Source organism: Lissotriton helveticus, chromosome 6, assembly GCF_964261635.1.
Source record: "Lissotriton helveticus chromosome 6, aLisHel1.1, whole genome shotgun sequence".
Classification (NCBI taxonomy): Eukaryota; Metazoa; Chordata; class Amphibia; order Caudata; family Salamandridae; genus Lissotriton; species Lissotriton helveticus.
Window position 1 is genome coordinate 840,647,853 of NC_136067.1, and position 22,709 is coordinate 840,670,561.

Consider the following 22,709-nt stretch of genomic DNA (forward strand, 5'->3'; position numbering starts at 1 on the left):
AGAATCTAACATCAGTTAGATAAACTCCCCTTCCAGTAACCATATCATTCTTGGCTAGGGCTGGCACTCTGATCTCCTAACCAGCGACAGGATCATAGACCTTTCTCATGTCAAAAATGCCTCAGTGGTTGGTCGCATTCTTCCTCATTTTACTGATGCATATACATATTTAGTTCCTGAATAAGGAGCATTTTGTCACTTTATGCGCTGCATTCCAAGTGCAAGTCATCCCTGTTTGCTACTTAACATGCATATAGCGCATAGTACAGAATGATTGAGCCTTTTGAAGCAGTGAACTACTTAGCCTGCACTAGGCACGTTGTGGTGGATAAAGTTAAAAGAGGTGAGGTGGTTGAGCTCACACATACTGCAGTCTACCGCCACTGGAATCCTGAATGGGAAGCAATGTTTTGTTGGCTGATCAGAACTGTTGTGGGGTTGGTTAGTTGCTTTGGCCTAGGCTGGTTTATTGTGCAAGCCCAAAGCCCTCAAATCAGCAGCTGCATATTTGAGCAGCCATTGGAGAACAAAAAATAGAAGAGTAGTAAGTCAGTATCTCTAAATGAAGGCTGGAACTGAGAATAGTGTAGCAGTCGGTAATTCAGTACTGATGTAGGGCATGAGGTTGCCATGTCAAATGGCATCTTTCCACATGAAGCACATGCTTACGACTCAGTTCCTTACGTTGGATCAGTCATGCCCCTTCCAGGAGGTCCCTAATCGGCCAAAACCTAGCCCCTGCTCCAATCACTACAAAGCCTTAGCATAATGCTCTGTGGAAGGTGGACATGCCAATTCAGGATTATGGGTTTGAGCCCTAACGGATCAAATCCTGCACATTAAGTGTAGAAAGAGGATTATTTAAGTGCGAGAGTTGTGACTATTGGAGTGGCAGGGGTGTTGGAGACCTTGAGACTGTGACATAAATCGTCACCATACACATATGTTGCATACTCACAATCTGACAACTTTCTATACATCCACCTTCCCAGAGAACCCTAGCTGAGCAGATATCGGGCATTTAAAGTGGATATCTTGTACGACTGGAATATGCTTGCTGAAAAAACATACAGACAGGGAGGTAAACCAGGATACTCACAATAGAAAGATAAGGCAATGCAGTTCAATGGGGGCCTTGTCGTAGTACTTTACCTTTGCTACCATGATATGGCAGGGTGTTGGAGGAGGAACTTAGATATGTAATAAGCCAGTGTGGGGCTGGGATGGTCGCCATGATACTGTGAGCTCTTCTCGTGTACTTCCAATCACACAAGTCTCAGGTAGTGCATTGCGGCATAGACAGACACCTATAAACCCCCCACTTTCATTCTTGCTGCCATTCACTTTTTACCCATCCTCTTGGCTAATATCTATTACTTATTTTTCCTTCCTGGCCCAACCTGCTTGTCCCACGTTGTCCACACCTAGTCCACACCTGTCTCCACTACTCTCAACCCGTCTTCGTGGTTTCATACTTCCGTCTCAGTCCCCACTCTCCTAGACTCATACTGTCACCCCACATTTCCTCCATGGTTCGGTCTGCACACTCCTTGCTCTCCCACATCCTCTTGCCACAGGAGTGCACATATTATGCAGTGTCTGAAAAGCTCTTGCACATAGAGATGAATGCCCCTGGTCTTTAGAAGACCATGCTCCTAAGTGATGCTATACACACTGCTGGCCATCATAGTTGATTAGATAGGGAGGATTTACACTGGCTTCTCTCACTAATATGTACACGAAGCTCGGCCTTCTGCTCTTACACCTCTGTGTTCCGCATATAGAAAGCCAACTAGGCAGGATTTAACCAGGGCCCAGACAGTGCATTAAAGAAATTGAGCCAGCATGTTTGCACTCAAATAGACAAACAAGTGTGCCCCCATTAATCATCCTTTCTAAGTCATATTACTTCCCTCATCTATTTCTCGGCCCTACAATTTCACTTTGGCATCACAAACTAATATAAAGCTCGGTGCATCTACAATTTGTTGCTCGGATCTATTGTAAAAGAACATTTCTACTATCCTGTTGATTTTTGGACGTTTTGCTTTGAACGCCGATATAAAGCTCTGTTGGAGCTTTATTCTTTCACCAAATCCCTCATCGACTCTCTTCTCGTTGTAGGCATTTGTGGAAGCCCAGAACAAACTTACAAAGCCATTTCTGGAGCAGTGCCCGGTTCAAGGATTGTTCAAAGAACGAATGACAGAACTGTATGACTACCCAAAGTATAGCTGCCACTTCAAGAAAGGAAAAAGGTACGTTAGTTTGGCAACAAAATCTTTCCTGAGAGAACATTTAAACATTGTAATGACCTGACTGTAAGTGTACTGAACTGAAGGGTAGTTTCATGAATGAAGCAAAAATATCACAGAGTATTCTAAGGCACTGTGGGCGTAGGGGAAGCACTCTAATTGTGGTTAATGCTTGTCTTTTTTGTTGGTCTTGCCTAAGAATACATGCTGTCTCTTGTTAGGCGTATGGTTTGGCTTACAGTCCACCTTCTGCTTAACATTGGTTTACTTCATTATCATTCTTATTTATTGCTTCTTTGATTATTGATCAGCTGCAGTAGGCTTTCTACCTCTGTGTGTTTGTCCCCCCCCGATGCATAAACGGATTACTTGTGTCCTCCCACTGCTCATTGTTTTAGGTGCTTCTTTTTTCTTTGTGTTTAAGCACTCTACTAGAGTGTCTTTTTTAGGTGGCTCCTTCATGTACTTCCTTCTCCCCCAGTGTTCCTTCCTTCCACCTGCTGACCCTCCGTTGTATGTTTTTTTTTTTGTTGAGTCCCCCACCCGCCCACCCTCTGTTGTTTGTTGAACATCCCGTTGTCCATGTTGCCCCAACAGCAGTCCTTGATGCAGCCGCGCTGCTGTACAACATGGCTAAAGCCATCCCACGCGTCAGCATAAAAAAAGAGCTATGATGCGGCCAGCGCTGACCGCATCATAGCCTGTTTTTTATTTTGTGGAACTTTCAGCTATAGTGCACCCCAGCACCTGTCCTGTACAACATAGTTAAAACAAGCATTTGCAATGCAATTGGTCTCGCATTAGGAAAGTTTGAGCTATTGGTCTTGTAAATGACAATTTTTTTTATTTATGTGTTGGTTTTGAAAATAGCTAAATTAATAGCTTTGTCATTTACAATGCCAATAGTTATAACTTTTGCAAATGTGACACCTATAGCATTTGTAATTAAACATGTTTTGTATTTACGTGACTTAGATGTATTGATATTTAAAATAACAATGGCTTTTAATTTTTTTTTAAATAATACTTAAATAAAAGTGATTGTAATTTATAATGGCAATAGCTTAAACTTTTGTAAATAACTTTTGTGAAGATTATGTTCAGTGTATTTTATTGTGACGAAAATCCAAGAACAGAAGTGAAATATTAACATCTTTTTGTGACATTTGTAATAAAGCTTGAAACATTGAGAGAACATATTTGAACCAGTTGTTGCTGAATGGTTGCACAGATTGATGCTGTGATGGCGCGAAGTGATGTTGTGGTGGCGACGAGTGATGCTGTGGCGTTCAGTGATGCTGTGGTAGCGCATAGTGATGTCGTGGTGCCCCTGAGTGATGCTGTGGAGGCCGTGAGTGATGCTGTGGAGGCCGTGAGTGATGCTGTGGAGGCCGTGAGTGATGCTGTGGAGGCCGTGAGTGATGCTGTGGAGGCCGTGAGTGATGCTGTGGAGGCCGTGAGTGATGCTGTGGAGGCCGTGAGTGATGCTGTGGAGGCCGTGAGTGATGCTGTGGAGGCCGTGAGCGATGCTGTGGAGGCCGTGAGCGATGCTGTGGAGGCCGTGAGCGATGCTGTGGAGGCCGTGAGCGATGCTGTGGAGGCCGTGAGCGATGCTGTGGAGGCCGTGAGCGATGCTGTGGAGGCCGTGAGCGATGCTGTGGAGGCCGTGAGCGATGCTGTGGAGGCCGTGAGCGATGCTGTGGAGGCCGTGAGCGATGCTGTGGAGGCCGTGAGCGATGCTGTGGAGGCCGTGAGCGATGCTGTGGAGGCCGTGAGCGATGCTGTGGAGGCCGTGAGCGATGCTGTGGAGGCCGTGAGCGATGCTGTGGAGGCAGTGAGCGATGCTGTGGAGGCCCTGAGCGATGCTGTGGAGGCCCTGAGCGATGCTGTGGAGGCCCTGAGCGATGCTGTGGAGGCCCTGAGCGATGCTGTGGAGGCCCTGAGCGATGCTGTGGAGGCCCTGAGCGATGCTGTGGTGGCGCAGAATGATGCCATAGTGTTCCAGAGTGATGCTGTGGTGGTGCTGAGTGATGCTGTGGTGGTGCTGAGTGATGCTGTGTTGGTGCTGTGTTGGTGCTGAGTGATGCTGTGTTGGCGCTGAGTGATGCTGTGGTGGCGCTGAGTGATGCTGTGGTGGCGCTGAGTGATGACGTGGTGGCGCTGAGTGATGACGTGGTGGCGCTGAGTGATGACCTGGTGGCGCTGAGTGATGACCTGGTGGCGCTGAGTGATGACGTGGTGGCGCTGAGTGATGACGTGGTGGCGCTGAGTGATGACGTGGTGGCGCTGAGTGATGACGTGGTGGCGCTGAGTGATGACGTGGTGGCGCTGAGTGATGACGTGGTGGCGGCGCTGAGTGATGACGTGGTGGCGCTGAGTGATGACGTGGTGGCGCTGAGTGATGACGTGGTGGCGCTGAGTGATGACGTGGTGGCGCTGAGTGATGACGTGGTGGCGCTGAGTGATGACGTGGTGGCGCTGAGTGATGACGTGGTGGCGCTGAGTGATGACGTGGTGGCGCTGAGTGATGTGGTGGTGGTGCTGAGTGATGTGGTGGTGGCGCTGAGTGATGTGGTGGTGGCACGGCGTGGTGGCGCTGAGTGGTGCTGTGGTGGTGCTTAACCCCTTCCATGCTCATGACGAGCTCAGCTCGTCATGAGGCACACTGGAGCTGTGCTTATGACAAGGTGAGCTCGTCATGAATCATGGACTATTGGAACTTCCAGCACAGGAGGGGAAAAGCCATAGCATCCAAGGTGTTAAGAAGGAAGGGATATGTAGTGAGCTTGAGTATGGCGATTGAAGCAGGAAGAGCGAGGGCTAGGAGGGTGCAATGAGGGTTGGACAGGGACAGAAAGGACTAAAGCGGGTGCAGTTAGAGCTGAGGCGTGCCAGTGCAGAGATCTGTCTAGAGGTCGCAGTGAAGGATTCAGTGAGTTCTGGAGGTGAGTGTGTTGCAGCGAGAGGCTTACTGAGTGCTGGAGAGTGAGCGTTGTTGCAGTGATCACTGTAGTGACAGCTGGTAGTGGTAGGTGTCACAGTGAGGGTTTTATGAGTGGTGGAGTTGGAGCGTGTTGCAGGAAGGGTTGTAGTGAGTTGCGGAGTGGGAGTGTCATGCAGTGAGTGGTTTAGTGAGTGCAGGAGGCTGAGAGTGTTGCAGCGAGGCGTTAGAGAGTGCTGGAGCGGCAGGGTGTTGCAGTGATGGTTTTAGTGAGCACTGGTGTGGGAGTCTGGTGCAGTGAGGGTTGTAATGAGTGAAATTGCGTTTTAGTGAGACTTCTAGTGTATCCTGGGTTCTAGTGAATGCTGGAGTGGAAGGATGTTGCAGTGAGGGTTGTAGTGAGGACTTGAGTGGGAGTGTGCTGCAGTGAGGGAGTTAGTGAGTGGTGGAGTGGTAGGGCGTTGCAGTGAGGTTTCTAGTGAATGCTGGAGTGGGAGGATGTTGCAGTGAGGGCTGTGGTGAGGACTTGAGTGGGAGTGTGCTGCAGTGAGGGAGTTATCGAGTGGTAGGGCGTTGCAGTGAGGCGGTAGAGAGTACTGGCGAGTTAGTGAGTCATAGTGAGGGCGTGACTGTGGCCTGACTTGACCACGATCGGTTGCACTCGAGCCTTGTTGCATTCAGTAATGTTCACTGCATACCCAGGTAAAACTTTGGGGCGAAATTGGTTTGTTGCGGTTTTTCTATAAAGCACCTTCCACCCCACAAAATGCCAATACAAATATTGCAGTCTGTAAATAGATCTGGAGGCCTGTCCCGATAGCACTCAATCTCCACAGATTTAAGTAACAAAGCTAGTGACAATGGGACGTAGGCTCTCATCCAAGCACAGCTGCAATGATAAAGGGGGGGAGCTAATCGGATGGAGACTAACATGAAAAGCAACAGAGAAGGAAGGAGGGGGAGGCGGGAGGCTAATCGGATGCAAGAATTTCTTCGAGTTGTCCGCGTGGATGCATCTCTTGAGAACCTTGATGTCTCTGCTGAGGCACAGGGATAGTGAATTTATTCCGTTTTAAAATGTATAAATGAGTTCATAAGCCCATATTTCTGGTAACAATACGACGTTTCCTTTTATATCACAGGTTGTCCGAGATTCTTTGCATTTGTAATCACTCACAGGAGATGGCCGCATTTTCCAATCCAGTAATACCTCTTGACTTCTAAAGGAGTCCGCTCAGCTGCGACTGGAAACGGAAACTGTTACTACAGGCTGCCGACAGATCTCGGCAGCAGGCGCTTAACTCACTGAGCTATCTTGCCTTAAGATGCAGTGCCGAGGGGACTGGAGATCAGTCCCCTCGGCACTGCATCTTAAAACTCTGAGGAAAAAGAGAAATGCATACTTCAGGAAAATAAAACGCTCAAAGTCAGAGTTCTTCAGAGTCCAGCTAGACCAAGCAAAAAACCGTCCAAGTAAACTGTTCGAGCTAATCCGATCTCAATCTAAAGAACAACCCCCAGCTATCGACATTATGAGCACTACTCCCTCCTGTGAAGATTTCTCATCCTTCTTTAACAAAAAAACTGACAATATAAGGAGAGACCTCCTCAATGACGCAAGCCTTTACTCAATCCCCAACTGCATAACTCCCAATAAACTAAAAAACAATGCGACCTGGTCATCCTTTGACACATACTCGGAAGTAGAAATTGACAGAATACTCAGCACCCTAAAACCATCCAATCACCTCACTGACCCTCTCCCTGCTAACGCCGTAAAAGACTTCATTCTTCTGCTACTCCCACTCTGGACTAAAATTATCAATAGCTCACTACTACAAGGAGCCATCCCGGACTCCCTCAAAGTTGGACAAGTTACACCTTTACTGAAGAAACCAACAGCCGACCCCACTGATCTAAACAACTACCGTCCGATTACCAACATTCCCACTCTCGCCAAACTCTTAGAAAAATGCGTCCAATTACAAATGACAAAGCACATAGTTTGATCTCCTCAACCCACACCAATCAGGCTTCCGAGCTGGGCACAGCACTGAAACCGCTATGACGCACATAATTGACGATGCCATCCAAATCTTAGATCAAAATAATACCTGCCTCCTCATCCTTCTTGATCTCTCGTCAGCATTTGACACAGTGAAACATGAGAACTTACTCGATCTCCTAAAGACAAGAATGGGCTTCTCTGGGACTGTGCTTCGCTGGTTCACTTCCTTCCTACGCAGCAGCATATCAGCAAGGCTACCAAGGGGGCGAACTTCCAAATAAATACCTTGAGGAAACTGAAACCTTTCCTTCCAGCAAAAGACTTCCAACTAGCAGTACAAGCTCTGGTCATTCCTCGCATAGACTACGGCAGCGTGGCCCTCTGCGGCCTCCCCCTAACGACAACTGCACCCCTCAGAGCGTCACTAAATGCGGCAGCGAGACTCATCACTGGATCAAAAAAACACTCGCATATCTCCCCTGACTTCAAATCCTTGAACTGGTTGCCTCTTGAAGCCAGAATACAGCTGAAAATTGCCTGCATGACTCACAAGGCTATACACCTGAAATCACCCAGCTACCTCTCTCATAAGTTGACAATTTCCGGGGGGTCCAGAACTACCAGGAGCTCAAACAATCTTCTGCTGAAACCGCAAAGATTCCGGAAGGAAAAAACTTACAAACGCTCCTTCTCTGGAATGGCGCCCAGGATCTGGAACGCACTCCCTCCTGAAACGAGGCTCATCTCCTCCTCCCTTCTTTTTAAGAAAGAAGTCAAAAGTATCCTTATGGCTAAATACACTTGAACAATGCGTTTGACTTACACTGCGAACAGTACTCCAGAATTTTATTATGATATAGCCTATATATTCCTCTGCACGTGTGTTTTGACCTATATTAGTCTGAAATGCTTAGATACTATTTTCTCCATCTCTGTATAATCACAGCGTTTTTGTTGTCATACGCTCCAACTATGCCTGGCTACCTCATACCTGTACTATACGTAATATTTTTGCTATGTACTGGAACGTGATGATCTTGATGATGATTACACCTGCCTCTGTAAAGCGCTCTGTTATCTGCAAAGATCTTGTTCGCGCTATATAAAACTTTCAAAATAAAAAAATAAAAATAAATAAATGATTCATATAAAGTTTGTTCCTAAAAAAATATATATATATGATCATGAGCATCCAGAAAATCAGGCTTGGGATAATTGTTTCTGGCTTTGTATCCCTCAGTTGGAATGGCGATTTCTATATGTTTTACTGTTTCTCCTGTTTCCCTGAAATCTGCTCTCTTTTCCTTGTAGCACTAGAGTGAGTGCACTGGGTGGTGCCTGGCTCCCGCAATGCTCAGTTTTATCACTGCCATCTTGGAAGGGCGGTTTTTATGTATATGTTTTACTGTTTCTCCATTTCATTTAGTTTTTTTTGTTTTTTTTACCAGTAGCTTTGTCTCCACAGGTGGAACCTGTGAGACTCAGCAGGGGTTAATGGACCCCAGTCTGCTTTTACTTCGCCCTCACTTTTTTTATTTTTAACATGCGCTGAGGAGCGCTCTAGACCACGCACACCTGATTCCGGGCTATAAAACCGGCCTATCGGTGCGTCAGTGCAGTGGGTGCTAACGGCAAGCTTGCCTGCGCACGGACTGTGCTCCGCGTCAGCCCCCCTGCCAGTTTGACCGCAGAAGTGAAGGGAATCATTGGCTATTCAAGGGACACCTTGCTCTAAATTCTACAGATAAGACCTGTGTAGGTCCTAGACTGGACCCCCAGCGCTATGAATAAAATCCGGCTTGTAAATTCTCCCTCACTAACTTTCACAGGAAGACACTCAGCCTCACCAAAGCAATGGATGTACCCCTCAAAAAAACAGACACTAATTGTCGTGGCACACTTCTAAATGCCAGATCACTTGTTAAAAATTGAATAGAGTTCGTGGAGTTCATGGAGACACAGAACCTTGACCTGGCCTTCGTCACTGAGACCTGAGCAGATATAACATCAGACCCAGAGTTACTATTAGCACTGCCAACAGGTTTTACGATATTTAGAAGTGATCGCCCAATAAAAAAGTGTGGAGGCCTCGTTATAATCTACAGAGACCATTTTAAAACAGTTTTAAACACCTTCCCTAATGCACAATTTTGTGAATCCATCATTTTTAAAATCGAGCTAAGTAGCCATTACTTATTTGACAGACTTTTACCCTACCACCCTCCTGGGCCAGAGCAGCATTTATGCAAAGCATTAGTTGTCGCATAGAATTAAAAGCAGGTGTAGCGGGCTTCGTAATGCTGGGTGAATGTAATTATCACTTGGAAAATCACTAGATGTAGACTTGTCAAACGTATTAGACCAGAGTGCAGACTTAATGCAGATAGTTCAGGGCTCCACACACAAAGCAGGCCACCTCCTTGAGGGCCGTTTTGCAGACAACCACAGCTTAAATTGACATCTTCTCCCCCCTCAGGCTTGGTCCGACCAAAAGGAGATCGTGTTTGAGATAAGGGAAGTGTCTGAGGTAGACAAGCCTTGTCTACCTTTAGGAAGCATAATCCGCCACCCGTGGAGCACCATTGGCGTGGGACAGCTTAGTTCCTCTCTCATCCAATCAACTCCAATAAACATGCCCCCGAAATCTATGACCTCATCCTAACTAACAAGCTTTATATTCTCATTCTCATGGAAACCTCGATAAATTGCTCTTCACCCCCTATCCTTGACCTTCTAGTCCCGCTTAGCCATTACATAATTCGTCTGGACAGATCTATGAAACAGGGTGGAGGAATAGCTTGTATACACCGAAATACACTCTTGGTTTCACAATCAAAATCCACAAATCCGACTTCCAGCGAATATCTATGCAACGTTTCAAGCAAAATCTTCCCTTTCTGCAAACTACACACATTCTACCACCCACCTGGAGACCATCTTTCCTTCATTGAACATTTAATGGAAATCATCTCATCCAATGACGACCCTTTAGTGTCCCAAATCTTCCTCAGAGACTTTAATCTCCACTGGTCTAACCCAAACGATAATTTTGTGAACTGTCTAAAAACATTCCTATTGGATCATGAGCTGACCCAATTCTGTGACAGTCCAACTCGTAACAAGGGTGAAACTCTGGACCTCATCATATCCAAAGGAAACACCATCACACTGGATTCCATTATCCCATGTGATTGGTCTGACCATTACTGAATCTTCTTTATTAACAGGGAGGTGTCCCCAAAGGTGGACCAACCCAAGAAAATGAAGCAATGGAAAAGGATCCTCAGAAACATTAACACTGCAGAATTAGCAACCTGTTGTAAAAATGCCTTGACTTCCCAAGCAGACATTATAGATGTTCATATCCTCACTGATTTCTATAATTCCTCTATCTCTGGTATCCTGGACTCTATATCCCATTTACAACAAAAAAGTGCCTCCTCCAAAATCTCCAAACCTTGGTTCAACGACAACCTAAACTCGTAACGCTGCACCATTAGGGCAGCGGAAAGATCCTGGAGATCTATACTCTCCACCGAACATCTAAATCACCTTAGATCGGTTAGGAACTCTTCCAACAAAAAAATCTAGAGTCCAAAGGCAGACTTCTTCAGAACCCAACTTAATCAAGCCAAAAACCACCCCAAGAAACTTTTCAGAGTTGTTAAAAAACAATCGGTCAAGGCACCCCACCACCCTGACCTAGTTGGCGCCTTTCCAACATGCAACGAATTGGTCGCCACCTTCACTAAGAAAACAAAAAGCATCAATATTGACCTAGAACCAAAGAGGGCTCTTCCTCCAATTTCCTCTTGCCCACCAGTAGTGGCTTGTTGCCCCTAGAGTTAGCCCCAAGAACAATACCTCTTGGAACACCTTTACTCCCCTCAATGAAAGCGGCATCTACAACACTCTTCTTGCGATCAAACTATCTAACCACTTCAGCGACCATCTACCACTTCCCATCTTCAAAGAAATAAAGGCTGCCATCCTTCCCTTATGGGCAAATGTTGTTAATGCTTCACTATTGCAGGGCACGATCCCCGACTGCCTAAAAGCAGCGCGGTTATCCCCCATTAAAAAAAAAACCTAATACACACAGCTCTTATCTTAATAACTTCCGTCCTATCTCCAACATCCCCACGCTGGTGCAACGTCTAGAAAAGTGTATGCATTTGCAGCTCTGCTTACACATTGAGAAATTCCAACTTTTGGATCAACATCAGTCTGGCTTTCGGAGAGGTCACAGCATGGAATCTGCACTCATTCACATTATGGATGACATTTTAAAAATGCTAGACCAAAATGAATCATGCCTCCTGATTCTCCTTGACCTATCTTCTGTCTTTGACACTGTTAATCACGACAACCTAAGATCCATTCTAGAACACAAGATGGGCCTTTCAGGGCCTGTATTACAATTGTTTACTTCTTTCCTCCACAACAGATCCCAAAGAGTCATGGTGAATCAATCCCTATCTCAGCCCTCTACTGTAACTATGGGGGTTCAACAAGGGTCTGCCCTTTTCACCCATACTCCTAAATGTATTCTTGGAACCATTAGCAAATGCTCTGAACCCCGCAAACATTCTTTTTCATATGTGTGCCGATGACATTACATTAGATTTGAAAATCACCTCCCTTGAGGAATTCATTTCACTCAACTCCACCCTGATGAACACTTAAAACAGGCTCACTGAGAACCACCTCATGCTCAACTCCTCCAAAACGGAATTCTTTCTCATTGCTCCCCCAAAACGGAATTCTTTCTCATTGCTCCCCCTAATCACACTACCAAGGTCATTCTCTGGATTAAACATCTTACAGCCTTCAACTGCTCTCCCCACATATCTGAATCACACTACACACTTTCCACAAAAAGAGAATGAGTCACAGATCTTTCTCAGACATTGCCCCGAACATTTGGAACTCTTTTCCACTGGAAGTCCGCTAAATCTTATCCACCGATTCTTTCAAAAAGGAAATAAAAAAAATTCCTAACAAGCTTCTGCCCAAAAAAGGCCTTGGCTCCACTGCTTTCTTACTGCCATCTATTCCGATGCCCTGATTGACTACTACATTGTTGTACACCTGGAAATCCCATCTTTAGCATGCTATGCTCCTATATGTAATGAATGCTCCTTTCCCACTACTGTATCTGTCCAACCCTAAATGTGAAGCGCTCTGATACCCGCTTTGGTCATGTTCGCGCTATGCATATATATGTAACAAATGTTCTTTTCCTACTATTCTATCTGACCTACCCTAATTGTAAAGTGCTCTGATGCACGCCTGGGTCATGTTTGCGCTATGGAGAGCTTTATAAATAAACTCAGTTGATCTCTCCGGACTTGGACCTAGCTGTATGTAATTATCATCAATGGTTAGAATCATCTGTAACCCAGATAGCCCAGTAAACACTCATCCTAGTCACAATATCAATACCTCTGAGTCTTGGTTTAATGAAAGTCTCAGACACTAAAAACAGCAATGTAGGAGATCTGCATGTAAATTGAAGGCTAGATTATACAACTGACAAAGAGATTTATAAAACCAATATACAAACTTATATAAAATTGATTCAAACTGAGAAAAAGAGTTACTTCACTTCAAAATTAGAAGAAGTACAAAAATTCCTCAAAGGAATTATTTGCAACCGTTAGGAAACCTTCAAAACTTCCTGAAGCAAAAAACCCCCAATATTAATTAACAATTTTGCAAGAAGCTAGCAATCTACTTTCAATATAAAGTTAAATCAGTGTACGACTCCTTCTTAGATGCTAATCAAATTGTAGTCCTAAACAGTAGACTTATAACTTTAGGCCACTAACTGTTGATCAGACGATAAAAATATGAACTCAAGTCAAATCTGGCTCACCCAGGACCCCTGCCCAGCCAGAATAATTCATCTGGTTTCTGAGGTGATAGCCTAGCATCTTACAAACATTTTTAATACTTTGTTCCAGGCAGGCTACTTTCCAAAAGATGGGAAGATAGGGTCAATTATTCCTTTGCTTAATAAAACCAACCTTGATGCTGGCAACGCTAATAACTATAAGCCCATTACTTGATTATCATTTCTGGCCAAAATGGTCGAAAAAGTTGTTAATCAGGAATGATTGACTTTTATAGACAAAAACATGTGCTTGATCCAAAGCAGTCAGATTCTGCAGTTATTACAGCACCGAGCTAGCACTGATCACAGCTACGGAGGAAATACACCAGACAATAGATGATGGGGGAAACGTGTCCATGATCTTATTAGACCTTTTGTTACACAGTTAATCATACTCTAATAATCAACCGACTGGAATCGATTGGCATTAAAGACAATGTGCGCTCAAGTCCATCACTTCCTTCTTAGCCGATTGAATCCAAAGTTTCCCTTGGGAACTTTACATCACCAGCCTTCCCAGCGCTGATCAAATCCTACGGACTTCTGTGTTCTGCACAATCTGAAGTCTTTTAATTAGATAATCTAGAAGGACCAGATAAAGAAAGTTGGCATAGTCCAGCCTAGATGTAATGAAAGCGTTAACAGCCATTTTCCTTGCGCATAGAGGAAGGAGATGTAGAAATTTCTTTAGTGTCCGGAGCAGACCGAAGCATCTTCCTACCGTGGCTGAAACTTGTTGCCGAAAATAAAGTTGGTTATCAATTTTAACCCCCAGGTTTCTAACCACTTCAGACTGAGGAGGCGGAGTGAGGGAGCTGTCATGCCAGTAGTTAGAACACTTATCTGGAGGAAACAACCCAAATTAAAGTACCTTTGTTTTGTAAGTGTTGCACATTAGATGATTACTATGCATCCATTCAAATACTGCTGAAAGACAGGCTTTAAGAAGACCCGAGTCTACATCTACCCCTTTTTTAAAGGAGAAGAGATTGAAACTGTGTGTCATCCGTATAGGAAATTACCTTTGGTCCAAAGGACGCCACAAACTTCGCCAGAGGGGCAAGTTAAGTATTAAAAAGAGTGGGGCTCAATGCAGATCCCCATGGCACGCCTACTGAAAGAGTCTAAGAACCTGAAGAAAAAAAGGCCATCCGGACCTCAGGCCCTCTGTTCTCCAGAAAGGACTTCAGCCATTCAAAAGCTAGTCCCACCAGACCAATGGCCTGCAAGCTTTGAATAAGCAGGGAGTGTGGGACATTATCAAATGCTGCTGAGAGATCCATTTACTATCGGTGCCATATTGCTGCCCTTGTTTAATGAGCATTTTATATGTTCGGCCACTGCCAGTAGAGTGGTTAAGGGTGCTAAACATCGGGTGAAAACTGGACAGACGGGGTGCATGAGATTATTAGCCTATAGATAATTAGAAAGCTGCTGATTAATAGATTTCTCCAACATTTTAGTGAAAGGTGGTAACAACAAAATAGGTATATAATTAGCCAAAACATTTGGAACAGCTGAAGGCTTTTTTATAGGAAGGAGTAATTTAACCTGCTTCCAAATTGAGCGAACTATGGGAGTGAAGATAGACTCCTTTAGCAGCTTATTCACAGCAGGATTAATCACATACACCACCTTCACCAACAGATCAGTGGGACAAGGGTCAGTGGGATATCCCGATTTCACCTCAAATTGAACGCATAATTAAATTAAATTATGATGCATTACTCCATAATGTTATTAAAAAGCTAAAGAACTGGCATAAATTACATATAAGTATAGTCGGCAGGTGTAACATCATAAAGATAATGATTCTCCCAAAATTCCTATATTTATTTCGCTCAATCCCCTTGAGAGTCACTAACTCATTCTTTAAGAAACTAGATGAGGCAATAAGCAGTTTTATATGGGGGGATAAACGTGCACGCCGAGCAACTAAACTACTATAGTTTTCATTTAACCAGGGCAGTTTTCAGCTTCCTGATTTTAAATTATACTACTGGGCCTCATTTATAAATATGCTACGTATCCTTCTCTCTAATAATGGTCAGGATGTCAATCATAAACTTTTGCTAGTCCAAGATTGTTGTAGATATCTCTAACAGATTCACGACCTGAACTACCTCAAGAGAGTACGCTTTAAGACTCTCAGGGGATTAGTCTTTATTTGGCGGGAAATTATTGCTATGTATTGTTTACCGGTATATTTTAATACATTTACTCTCTGGGATAATCCACTCCTCCATGATATCTTCCATGACGGTGTGGCTAATGAGTGGGCTAAACTTGACATTAACAACCTTGGAGACTTGTATGATCGTAATAGCTTTCAAACTTTTCAAAATCTACTAGATACTTTTCTAATGCCACACCAACACTACTATAAATACTTACAACTCAGAGATTACTTTTTATAGCTCAGGCTCTGTGTGGAGATTTGTAATATTGGGTAAAGTGTTTTTTTTCTTGCAAGTCAATTACCATTGATGTTGTAACATGCTAGACTTATAAAGAAAAACATATAAGACACCCTAGCTACTAGAGTTCTCTAGATTTGCAGAATTAAACTTTAGCAGTCAAGTGACACATCTGGAAATGATCTACACAACTATGCCTGATTTCTCTATCACAAAATCCATACGGATCACCTAAAGAAAAGCTCTGTTAGTAAAGGAAATGAGACAGGATTTATTGACCCTTTTACACAAACCTCCTCAGAAACCGGCAATACGCGTGGCTTACAAGCATTTCTGCCAAGACAGACCTGACCCTTGCCCACAGTTAGCTTTAAAATGGAGTGTTATCCTGGCGACCGAAATTACTCCTACAATGATAGATGAAGCATTTACAACACTCAAAAATGCTGTGTGGTCTGCTAATCTGAGACTGCAACAGTTCAAGACAGTTTGTCTGTTGTATTACACTCCTGAAAAGATTGTTAGGTGGGGATGACCAAGTACTCAATACTCAAGTAACAAGCTGAGTTGCCCTAAGTGTGGAGTATATGGCACAAATATTGTACACATGTCCACAGTTAAAGGCGTTTTGGCAGTGTGTTATACAGGTCTGTTAAACCCGATTCGGATTAGATTGGGTTTTTACTACACAGGAGATCTTGTTGGGCTATAATGGAGCCATGCATGCCGTGCATTACTCTGTATAATTTTGGTCGCTGCTAGATTAGCTATTTCTAGGGCCTGGATTTCTCTCAGGCCGTGCAACACTGCGGAGTGGTGGGCCATTGTTGTGAAGGTCTTTTGAGATGGAAATGGCCTTGGCTAAAATCAGAGGTGTAAGCTCGATGTGGAGATTTAATGTAGTCTGGTATAAAATGAGCCAAGATTGAACGTTTATTTTGCGATATCCCATTCGAATTTTATGCCTGAATGAACTACATGTACTTTTGTTTACCTCTCCTGCGATATGATTTGTATCTGTATTGGAACTAGTATAAGCTGATGTATATGTGTCTGTTTTGCCTCCCAAGCACGAAATTCAAATAAAAAATTAATATTAAAAAAAATGATATGTATTTCTGATTTTCAGTCCCATCCACTTGAAGACATAAGGCCCCATTGTAAATACATTGTACATCACCAACCCTCCCTCCTGTGTTTAGCTTTATTTAAATTTGCACAGTAGTGATTGTTTGCTGACATGTTTTACTGGGTCACCTGATGTGAAATAAAGATAGCAAACATTTTCTCTGTCAGTAAAGGCTGGCTGAGGTAACCCATGTTAATGAGGGTAGCTGCTGCAGCTTCATGTCTCGTCATCCTGGTATCATGGCACCAATTGTCTCAGTGTTTCTTAAAAGCTCTTTACTTTCAATATTAAAACAAACTGTAAACTGTCAGTGGGGGTATAACATACTTTGGCCTTCTGGCAAAAAGGTGTTCATTACTTCTGTTGTGCAAATAAATGAAGAGAAGATGAATGTTGTCTGTCTTTTGAGGTCTCAAAAAGTCAATAATATAAATGCACCAAAGTAGTTTGGTTAGGTATAGACAACTTAGTGGGCTGTTGTGTATTCGTAGCTGTCTGTAACAATATTCTGCTTGTTTCAAGGAGATATTACTTGCAAAGGTCTTCAAAGATGGAGGCATAGTATGCATTGCCATTTGCCAATCACATGACGTCTAATCATTTCAGTGTTTACCATTATTTAACAGTCCTGAAGATCGTCCCTAACCAGCCTTTCATAATTTTTCAGGTACTTTCATTTCTACAATTCTGGGCTGCAAAACCAGCGAGTCTTATATGTTCAGGACAGCCTCAAGAGTGAACCCAGAGTGTTTTTGGATCCAAATAAGCTGTCTGAAGATGGCACGGTAGCCCTGAGAGGTCAGTGCTCCTGATTGTTTTGCTGTAATAATCTAGAACTACAGAAATACATGATATTCCAGGTGTATTAAAGCACTGGCTTCTAGTCAGTAATATTTATTTTGGATGTGGAGATTTGTAATATTGGGTTAAGTGTTTTTTTCTTGCTGTCAATTACCATTGATGTTGTAACATGCTAGCCTTATAAATAAAAACATATGGCACCTTAGCTACTAGAGGTCTCTAGATTTGCAGAATTAAACTTTAGCAGTCAAGTGACTCATCTGAAGTGATCTACACAACTTTGCCTGACTTCTCTATCACAAAATCCATAAGGATCACCTAAAGAAAAGCTCTGTTAGTAAAGGAAATTAGGAATGTGGGAGAATTCCATCAGAGTTCACATTGGTCACTGCTTTTGTGTTTGGCCTATAAGCAGACAATGGTGCACATCCTGGGAAAATTCCAGTTTTACTTTACTGTCAGTAAATCAGCAAGCATTGTTTCCTAACATTTCTGTGTGCTAGCATTTATCTTGTCAAGTAAACTTCAATGTGGCTATGAAATGTCTTGTTAATTTCTGTACTTGTTTTTTTCCTGCCCGTGCAAGAGAGATTTTTTTCTCTAATAAGCAGTTTTGTTGTCATTTATAGGTGCAATAGAAATTCTGAAAATCATGAATAAATAAATGGTGTATATATAAAAGGTAATCATTTTTACAAGGCTCTCATGGTGGCAGTATGTGGCCATAATCAGTACAATCCTTCACTCGATATATCTGGGCTGAGGGAGAATATCTGTCCCATATCACATTACTTGGGAGCGGCAACAAATTAGATCAGTAGACAAATTAAAATGTGACTTTGGTGGTCCTCCAATTTTTCCATGTTTTTCGGACAGTTCCCCATCAGTTGGTTTTCAGAACCCTTCTTCTCCAGCAGATAGGTCTTTACTTTGTTTGGATGTTCAAAGAGATTTGAAATTCTACCTGTATAAGACTAAGGACATTAGGCAATTAAGCCATTTTTGTCAATTATGGTCCCAGTCGTATGTGTTTAGCTACTTTTAAGCAATCTGTTTCGATATCGATTCTTTTATGTACTCTTTAATACACATTGACTGGTAAGCCCAGATCTTCCTGTATTAGGGTAAAATGGCTACTGCTGCATTACTAAGAAACATATGATTTCTGAAATATTTAAAGTAGCCACGTGGAGTGTATACTTTTACAAGACATTGTTGTCTTGACTTGGATTCCGTGCCGATTCTGAGGTGGGCCAAGCTCTTTTCATAATCTTTTTCAATAGTGTGGGTCTATTATTTGTCTCTTTCCCAGACTTTTTATGGGGTGGGCTTGTAACTCTGTTTGGTGTTTGACTATAAATGACGATCCACCTGGTTTTAAAAGAGTAGTGCCAGTTTTCCAGCTTCTGTAGCCTGTATGTATAATTGACATTCTTTCTCTCCGTTTTGCTTTAAAAATGTTTGTGAGTGAGTTTTCCTGTAACTCTTCTTTGAACAGTGATTTTCTCTGGTTTTCAAATTGGTCTCTTTTTTTAGGTCGAGCCTATGGCAGCGCACATGCGCTGCATAGGAAAATCAACCTCTTGGAATCACTTCAGCTTTCTTCAAATCTCCGGCATGTTGTGCTCACACGCTATTGGCCTTTACGCCTGGCTTCAGCACGCAATTGGCCTAAGGCGTGAGAATGTCCCAGTTTCTTGGGGAATGTTTACTCCCAGCGCGTTTTGCTCTCGGGAGCCAGCAACGGCGAGCAGGGACCATCCAGGTGTGGGGGATTTATATCGCCCGACGCCCATACCAAGTGGATTTACATAGGGAACAAGAAGATCAAATGTCTATTTTGTCCCACGGACAACTAGACATTAAAATCACGCAGCAAAGGGATGAGCTGAGACACTTTAGTATTCACAGCCAATCAAGGTTACTTAAACAAATCTCATAACCTTTGGACATCTGCCAAGGCCTGTGATTGGAGGTCTGGCCCCAGGCCCGTATTGACTGGGGAAAACATGAGCCCGCCTTAATGACAAACATTTTAATTTCCATTGGTAAATAAAGCATGATGGTGGCTCTCTGTGCTGCTATTTTCCATAGGTAGCAGCATGATTCAGGAACAACACTTTCTCCCTGTGTGTCCCCAGAGACTTGCTCCGGGGCATCGGAGAGCATCTAGTGGCTGGAAGTTTCTTTCCCTCCCTCCCTCCCTCCCTCCCCAGAGTTGAACTTCTTTGAAGCGGAGAAGCCCCACGGACGCTTGCACCCATTGTGAGTACTTACTATTGTGATCCTGCAAGTAGTATCAGTGGCGAGGTGGCTTCTGTGCAGGCTCGCCACTGCTGTGAACAAAAGTGCCTTTCGGGAGGGGCTGTTATTATGCCTCATGCTTTACTATTCCAGTTGCGCTGAGCCGCTGTGTAAAGTAAATTATTTAATGCGGTCCTGGAACATGGATATTTTATTTTTGCAGCGTAAGTCAGCACAATATAGCACTGAAATTCCGATATATTATTTGTTTTCCAATGCAAATGCAAGGGGAGACGATGTGGTCCGTCGGCTAGACTGCCGACTTTTCTGGGCAAATCACTTAATCTCCCCGTGCCTAAATCTGTAATTTAAACGGTGCTCATGAAAGCGCTCCAATACCCTTCGGGGTCGAGTTTGCGCTATATAAGTATGCCAAAAAAAATGCATTCCCACAAATAATACTTTTCCTGCCTTTTTTCCAACGTAGACTGTCGTCACCAATTAGAGTGTTCAAAATCAAAAGAACGTAAAATACATTAATAACCTGTTTACGATATCGGACAAAACCAGCAAATGAATAACAAAAGCATGGCCTTTCTATTCTTTTTAGACGTGTCACTTAGTTAAACCACATATTAATATTTTATATACACAAACACAACAGTGCGATGCTTTTTGTAACACACACTGGGTACTTGCGATGACAGATTTTATTCTATACTTTTTTTGAGAAATGTTCAGAAGAGAAAGAAAAAATGCACACCTATCTCCTCAGAAAGAGAGCATTCTTGGAAACTCGACCACAGTAAAACTTTTTTGAGCGCCTAATATAGTTCCCAGACAAAAATGGGACCTTTTTTAATCCCAAGCAGTGTGACTTCTCTAGGGTAGACAGAAGTGTGAAGGCAGCGGGGAGCCTCGGCACAGGGAACTTACTGGGATAATAAAGTTCAGCTTGAAAGCCATTGTAGGTCAATATGGACAAAGACAAATACCCAAGGCATCCCCTTTGCGCCCAATGTGCAGTCATTTCTGCTTTAACTATCTGCTGTCTGAGCGTGTGTTCTATCTATCAGAGTGTGTGCGAATCTGTCTGTCTCTGGTGGTCGTTGTTTGTTTCTGTGCGTGTTTCATTCTCTCTTACACACACACACACTTTTCTCTCTCTCTGTCCCTCTCACAGTCTCTCTCTCTCTCACTATCTCACACTTCTGCCAGTCTGCCAATTAGAACAGATGCAGCAGCTCAGAGTCAGGTCACTATTTTCAGTCCATGGGCTACAGTGGGCAAGGTTGTATTTCCAACAAATAAGTTTGTAACCAGAATCTTGCTCTCTGTTCTTCAGATACCTCCGGAAACCGATCAGCCACACCATAGCATGTTCGCCATGTACCTCTGTCTGCTTTGTACGGAGGGCTTTCAGAGTATTATTTGTCAGTTAGTGTATTGATACAAGGATTAATGTACCTACTGCATGGATCTTTGTGAACTTTTGCACCACAGGTTCCAATATTAAGGAAGTACATCCATATTAGTAGTACACTGACAATATGATTTCTATACCAGCAATGTTCTGGGGTTAAAATTTACGAACAAATACAGATTGAAATGTTTATTTTTGAAATATACAAATAGCACACGTGTTCATGCCAGCTAACTGAAATTGGTATATGTTGGACAAGTGGATTTCTTTACAGGACAAGTCGATTTCAGTAACATTTTGTCCATTGGACAAGTAAATTTATTTAAAAAATTCCACACCCCTGACCATCTGTTTTTATTCCGCATGGCCGCGCTTGACTACCATGCAGTCTCCCCTCTCTCTCATGCAAGCCGTTTTACAGTTTCACCAGATACACTTGTGGAATGACGTTTCCATTACTTTTGATCTCCCCTTGTTAGCGGGCTGCCGTTCGCTAGTGTTTCTTTGGCTTGTTTCTTTTCCTAGTAGTCATTGGGGGTGGATTGAGACTCCGCGGTAGGGTAGCCATAGTTAGTGGAAAGCGAGGTGGTTAATGTCGGGATGGGAAGGCGGGGCATGTTCCATAAGCATCTCCAACCCTCTGCTGAGCTCGAACACCCACATCCCGAGGCGCTAATTTTTGTGCATATGCATCTTAAGAAATAAGATTTGACGGCGTCTTCAATATCTCTATTTAGTTCAGAGTGCCGCAAGCCCCTACACATGGTAACAGCGTGCTATAAGTTCTGGTGACATCTCTAGTAAGGCATCGAAAAGATTAGAAACGCGCTACACGAATGTCAATATCAGATTACACCCACTTTCCGAGGCGCTAATCTTTGAGCATATGCATTTTAAGAAATCAGATTTGACGGCCGTCTTCAATATCTCTATTTAGTTCGGAGTGCCACGAGCCCCTACATATGGTATCGGCGTGCTATAAATTCTGGTGACATCTCTAGTTAGAATAAAAAAACAGGTCCCTATAACAAGATCTAAAGTATCACTAAAGTCGCATTACTGTCTGCTATAGTAACCATATAGGAGGCAGTAAGCAACAAGTACCTGAAAATAGGTACAACAACCCGCCAAAATATTTGGTCACACAAATCCCAAAATTGGAAAATCCAAATATGCATTAATGTGAAGAAAATACATAGAACGTCAGGGGAGCACTGTAAAATACAATACACTAGAAAGATAGTTCAAAGGTAAAAACATCAGTTATTTATTATTAAAAAACGCAAGGCATAGCCCTGTGAATAATACATGAACAACACAATATAAAAATTAATAATAGAAAAACCAAAAGTCGACGCAGCGTTTCGGTGCTTGTATAGATGAGACACCTTCTTCAGGACGGTTTTCTCTACAGGAAAAATGCAAAAAATGAAAAACTACATCATATACAGGTTCCCCACTAATGCTGACGTTCACATCGTTATATCATTAAAAACAATTTGATCTCGGTGTCACATGAAAGACATAATACCATCAATTCGCATATGACTTGGATACATTATTTTTTTTTTTTAAACGAGTTGAATCAACCCTCA

The 22,709-nt window shown here is 43.2% G+C and overlaps 1 protein-coding gene across 2 annotated transcripts in view; it reads left to right on the forward strand.

Annotated features, from left to right (window-relative positions):
• Nucleotides 1–22,709, forward strand: part of PREP (prolyl endopeptidase) — an 821,567-nt gene that overhangs the window by 102,730 nt on the left and 696,128 nt on the right. For both annotated transcript variants that reach the window (XM_078648442.1, XM_078648443.1), the window contains exons 3-4: nucleotides 2,125–2,258; nucleotides 17,314–17,444. In XM_078648442.1, coding sequence (XP_078504568.1) covers nucleotides 2,125–2,258; nucleotides 17,314–17,444 — 265 coding nt within the window. The remainder of the gene's footprint in view (nucleotides 1–2,124; nucleotides 2,259–17,313; nucleotides 17,445–22,709) is intronic.